We start from the raw sequence: 6,356 nt of genomic DNA, 5'->3' as shown, positions 1-6,356 counted from the left end.
TCTCTCTCTCTCTGTTCCTTGTCTCCTACACAAACATTCAGCATACAAATGGTGACATAAATGCCCCCTCTCTCATACTCACACACACACACACACACACACACACACACAAGCACGTGCACACATGCATGTAGTATATACAAAGACGTGCTATCCTGTTGTGTCGTTCATCTTTTCAGATTATTTTAAATTGTGTTTTTAAGTGAAGTGCCGGAGAATTTTAACGTGAATGAATGTGACTGCAATTGATGTGATTTTTTTTTGCTGTTTAGACATGTGGCAGAGATTAAAAATGCACTATGTTTAATTACACGGACATGGGCCCAATTTAATACGTTAAAGATCATCTGCATTCACAGTGCTCGACTGCCACTGACGTGTACAGTACATGATATTTGAGATGCAGTCTTCTGTCTGACAATTTTAGTTTGTACTCTAAAATGTGATAGTGGGCAAATGTAATATTGGATAAGTCAATTGTTTCCCAAGCATGTTAAAACTGTAGTTAATCTTTTTGTTTCGTTGTTTGTTTGTTTTTGTCGAATTATTTTAGTCATGCCCACTTTTAATAGGATGTGCTCTAAAAACTCAAATATATTGTGCAATCATGATACAATGATACGTGAGATTTTTTTTATTAGACTATACAATAAATGTTTATAATTAAGTATTGGACAAGCGGTAAAGCTACAGTACAGTACTGTACATTCAAATCATGTTGCATCAACGAATCCAAGCCCTTGCTGTACTGCACTGGATAAAGGAGTCGACTGCCACCACCAGGACATTTATTTCCCTACAGATTTATTTTGGGACGTTCAGAAAAACTAATAGCTTGACACACTGTGGGACTATATAGAGCGAGGATAGGCAACTGAATACGAAAGAGATATTAAATAACTATATGATACATCGTGGAACGCCTCCGGGAAGTATTGTTTGTACTGTACTCTTTTATTTCCAGTCTTGATACATAATGTTTGTGGAATTAAGAATGAGATGGGTGTGTCACCCCGTTGAAGAGAGAAAATAATCTGAATGTTATAAGGAGCTGAAATCGTCTGTTATTTTTAGATTTAGATTTTTTGGGGTTTTTTTTCATCGAATGCGTGTGTCTGCGCAGGCCAATTTGCTTATTTTTGTACGGACGTCTATTTAGTCTTCTGGGTTTTCAATCTTGTTTTTGGCAATTTTACTATTCATCTTCAGAAGAAAATCACTTCAGAAAATATTCCCCCTTCTCTTTGAATGCCTTTTGTTTATTTCGTTTCTTCAGTAATTGCTGTTGAAATGATCCAACTTTACCCACGCATTGTGAGACTAATAAAGGTTATCTTATCTAATTTAGATGCAAAATAGTAAATTATCGTCAACATGTTATATGTGGTGAGTAAGATATGTACTTTGTGGATTCTTTTTTAATACTGTACTGCCCGATCCATACCGATAGTTGGCGATATTGTACCTAAACGTTATTTGCCAACTACCATTAAACGCGAAGGGAAGAAAAGAAGAAGATGGTCTTTTTTTTTCCTCGTAGTTTTTGCTACTCGGAGGCATGGGATGTGGTTTTGAGTCAGAAAGGCTCACGATATTATCGGGTGAAACAATTTAAATAGAGCCACTTCAAAACGTCGTGTACCTTCGCTGGAATTAAATGGGTAAAGTTTGCGTGGCGCTTGCTTTGAAGGTGTTTGTACACGTTGCTAACTCTTTAGTGACAGACGCTTCTAGTCAAATTCATGAAAGATGAGCGAGATGAAAGCGACACAAAGTTTTGGAAGTATGCCCTAATGTCTAAACGTAAACTGTAAGAGTGAAGATCGATATTAGCATATTACACATGTGACAATATCGTTTGACTTCAACTGTGTTAATTCTGATTATGTCACGTAATAGAACTAGACCGATGTTACCCAACACTGATTCAAAGTAGCCGGATTTTACAACTTTGGGCGAAATTGAGTGAAATGGGATAAATTACCCCAGAACTCCTGATGATCTCTCAACATCCGGGTTGGGAATCACTGCAGTTGACGGATAAACACAGTGGTGATTAATTTAGGCTGTCATACTGACATCTGTCTATTTCGTGTTGTTCTTTCAGTACTTACAAAAAATAGGACTATTTGCCTCTGGTGAAATTTCAGAATGGCCTCAAATGCCTTTACACTTCAACTCAATTTAACCTAAAAAAAATTGACTACCCGTGTCCAGCTGTTTCAGTAGTTTTTGCACAATGTATTGTTCATTTACAAGGAACTGAACCTCAAAATTAACAACCGGCGTCAAAATTCCAAGGACGCCCCCTTCAATCCAGAGATGTCGATTCTCCCCGTTATCACTGCAACCTGCAGATGACATCTTTGTGACACTAAGGTCAGTGGCCTCTTCCCTCTGAGAACATGTTTGAAACCTCTGCAAATACATTGCACAATTTCTGGATCAACACACATTTACGTGAATTGTTCTGGTCAGCTCCTTGGAGAACAGCAACGTGTGCAAAAAAACTGATACTCTGAACGTCAACAAGTCCTTTAAAAAAAAATTAAAGGATGACTAATTCACTCGTAAAGGTTATCGCGCACTTTAGGTCCATCCTGCAAGTGAATATACCAAACTTTATGGAAGTAGTTTTCATAACTGCACCTTGCATGTAAACGATACATCTTTGGCCTTTCAGAAGGTTCCCTGTCTTTGCCTTCGCTGAGGCTCCTGGCCCCACCTTTGCGGGTAATGTCAGCCATCATGTGGAAGGTGGTTCACTTGCGGAGCACAAAGCATTATGGGAGAGTGGTGGAGTTTATCACCTTGGTGAATGAAGCCATCCCTGATATCTTGACTCACAGACAGTGGACACTGATTATGCTGGGATTGAAACTCAAGGTAACGGTGATCATGTCTGGACAGTGATGGAAATGTGCTTGATCCGTTTCGAGAAATTCTAATGACTCATCAGCAAACGGTGAAGGTGCATGAATATTGTTTGAGGGCACTGTATTGCAAATGTCTTTGCAGATGTTAAGTTGCGAGCCGGATGTCAAATGTGTTAAAACTGTCCTGGAGAGCATTCTTCTAAGAAGTTCAGAGCAGGTACGTTGTCGGGTCTTCATTAATGAACATCACGGATTGCCAAGCCGGTGCTCACTGAAGGATGTGTTTTTCATGGCAGGCTCATCCAACAAACGATCCTTTTGAGAGCAACTTATCCACACTTGTTCTAAGACTTGTGGATGACCATGAATGGAGAGAACATTTCCTAAAGGTGCGATTATGCCATTTTCCAAAGGAATTTACTTTTCAAACAGCAGACACGACATTTAACTCTTCTCATGAACTCACAGAATGAGTTCCCGGTGCATTATGGGCCAGACTTTGACACCGCACTGGAAACGTTGGTGTCTGACTTCTTCAACAGATTGGATGGGCTGCTGCTTATTCCGGATTTTAAACAGGTACGATCATCACAGGTGTTGTACAGGAAAAGAGTTTCAGCCCTGCAAATTCATATTTCTTTTTTTTTTTTTTTTTTTAACAGACCTCACTGTGGGTTGGCAATGATGCGTCAACCCTGCTGGAAGCATACCAGCAATACGCTTGTGAAGCCGAAGACTTCCCAGCACTGCTCAGACGCACAATCCAAAGAGGAAAATTGGCCAAGATAAACACCAACGGTAAATCTGATTGGATGTGATACGACAGTTTTTTTTTTTGTTTGTTTTCCGAATTGATTTCTCCCTGCCCCACAGGGAACATGAGTCAAGCGCGTACACTTTCAGCAAGAATAATTTATCACAAAATCGGCATTTTTTTCTCCATGGAGAATAATGGAAATAAAAGGAAACTGTAAAGGTTAATAAAAATGGAGCCACTTAAGAGCCCTTCAATACGGACATAATGAAACGATTTGTCTCCATTCTCTTTATGAACAGACACGTCTTCCTCAGAACAACAGCTCCTCTCATCACTGACTGTCCCCGTCTCCACGAAGGAGAACAACTCATCCTGTCAGAGCGTGATCGATAACAGTCGGGAATGCTTTCGGCAGAGCACCACCGATGCCGAAGAAATCACTTGGACGTACGTCATCCAACAGGACCTTGAGATTTGCTCTCAGGAAGAAACCGTTCTCACCACTTTGAACAATAACAAAGACGAAGTAACAGTTGAGCTCGTTTTGGATGACCAACCTTCAGCCGCCACGTCAGTTCCCGACGCACCGGCCCCCCATCCCGTCACATCCGGCGGCCGTCGGCGGCAAAGGGTTGCACACAAATGCACTCACTGTAATAAGTGCTACATTTATCGTTACGAACTCCTGGAACATCAGCGCATCCACACTGGAGAGCTGCCTTACAAGTGTACTCAATGCGGGAAGGCCTTTAGGAGAAGCTCAGATCTGTCGTGTCATCGGCGGTCACGGTGCAGGAAAGCGGCCTACATTTGCCTCAAATGTGGCAACAGCTTCCAGTCCATACAGGAGAAATTTAAACACCGCTGTCTTCACAATACACAAAAGCTGGAGTGTTCTCAGTGCAGAAAAAGCTTCAAGAAGACGTGCCAGTTGGAAAAGCATCAGCTGATTCACACTCGGAAGCGGCTCTTCACATGCAGGCAGTGTGGGGAGAAGTTCTCCAGTATGAGCGAGCTGAAATTTCATCGGAAGACTCATCCGGCGGGGCTGTCCAATCAGTGCACGCGTTGTGGCAAAATGCTCCCTTCCGCGGCGTCTCTGGCAGCTCACGAGGAGCGCCACGAAAAACAGAAAACGCATGCTTGTGCGGTTTGTGCCAAATCCTTCAGGAACAAACACGAACTGACTCGCCACAAGCGCATGCACACAGGCGAGAGGCCATACCAATGCCCGTACTGCGAGAAACGTTTCTACATGTCGGCGAACCTCACTGTCCACATACGCACCCATACCGGGGAAAAACCATACCTGTGCCCCGACTGCGGCAAAGCTTTCGCGTCGGCCGGCGAGCTGCAGATACACGGACGCATCCACACAGGGGAAAGGCCTTACAAATGCAACGTGTGTGATAAAGGATTCACTATGGCCGCCAAACTAACATGCCACATGCGCGTTCACACCGGGGAACGCCCTTACGTCTGCGCCGACTGCGGAAAAGGCTTTTCGAGTAGTGGCCAGTTGAAAATTCATAACATGAGCCACACGGGAGTCCGACCCTACCCCTGTCAGTTGTGCCCGAAAGGCTACAAGGTCCTCAATCACCTGAAGAGGCATTTGAAATCTCACGGCATCCAAGAACCGTCAGTCTGATACGATCCACCCATTTCCTCTGCTGCTGTCCCCGTTCGGCTCACAGATGAGATGGAGTTTATCTCGGGCCATTTTGGGCGAGGTACACCAAGGACCGGTTCTCAGTCAGTTACAGGCATTGCAGACACAACTACTCACCCTACTCAACTACTCACGGGAAGTTTACGGTCCTTAACGAATGTACATCCATGCTTTATTGATCTTTTGCCCATCGCGTCAAATGGCTTTTGTTTTGCCTGTACTTAACCGGGCTGCCGCCATGGAGGTTGAACAGTTTATTTTTCCTGCGTTAAATTGTGTAAATACTTGCTACGACTACTTTGTTCTGCTGAGAAATAAAACAAAGTTCCATTATACATACATGTTCCATTTTTTTTACAGACCTAGTTTAGGCTGGTTCCACTTGTATACTATTAAAAGAATGTGTTCCCATATCTTTGCTCTTGTTATGAACTGCTAAATGTTGAATGCTAACTGGAAAAAAAATATAACATTGTGTGTGTTCTTTCTTGAAATGTTTTGTCCAGATTCAACAGAATTTTGGAATGCCAGAAGCTGGTGGTTTTTGGGACTGGACAAGACAATCCTTTCCTGCCCAATCACTCTTTGAGCGACCACTTCTTTTAAATAAGTCCATCGATGTGGAATATCTTGCGTCTTCAAATGTTGCCGTTCATGCTCCTTCGTTAATATCCTCCATGTGACTGCTGTTTATTTCCATCTATAAATCCCCATAATCTCAACCGCTGTAGATTTTACTCATCAGTTTTTTCCCCACAGTTGGTGATCATCTGCGGAGGATGAAAAAAGTAAAAGCCTAGTTTGACTAAATAATAGAGTTTAGACGAGAGGCTTCTGCACTAATGTAGTGAGCCAAAGTGTAAAATAAAAGTTAAAAAACTTCCGAAAAATTAAACATAAATTACAGACTCCTGAAAAATCAATTTAACTAACCTCCGGTTATTAAGTATTTGTACTTTGTTACATTCCACCACTCAATATGAAACCGACAAATAATCGGCTCTTTGTTTTACGTGTAAGGTCTACTAAATGCCAAATTGTTTTAAAATTA

At 42.1% G+C, this 6,356-nt stretch overlaps 1 protein-coding gene across 1 annotated transcript; it reads left to right on the top strand.

The window, feature by feature from the left end:
* The first annotated feature begins 1,500 nt into the window (after positions 1-1,500).
* On the top strand, positions 1,501-5,791 carry LOC127587643 (zinc finger protein ZFMSA12A-like). Its single transcript, XM_052046116.1, has 7 exons — positions 1,501-1,661; positions 2,684-2,886; positions 3,019-3,093; positions 3,173-3,265; positions 3,345-3,455; positions 3,539-3,674; positions 3,933-5,791. The coding sequence occupies exons 1-7, from the start codon at positions 1,658-1,660 to the stop codon at positions 5,282-5,284; spliced, it is 1,974 nt and encodes a 657-aa protein (XP_051902076.1). The 5' UTR covers positions 1,501-1,657; the 3' UTR covers positions 5,285-5,791.
* The last annotated feature ends 565 nt before the right edge of the window (positions 5,792-6,356 follow it).

This window comes from Hippocampus zosterae, chromosome 15 (genome assembly GCF_025434085.1).
Source record: "Hippocampus zosterae strain Florida chromosome 15, ASM2543408v3, whole genome shotgun sequence".
NCBI classification, from domain to species: Eukaryota; Metazoa; Chordata; class Actinopteri; order Syngnathiformes; family Syngnathidae; genus Hippocampus; species Hippocampus zosterae.
This window is presented reverse-complemented; position numbering and strand designations above follow the sequence as displayed.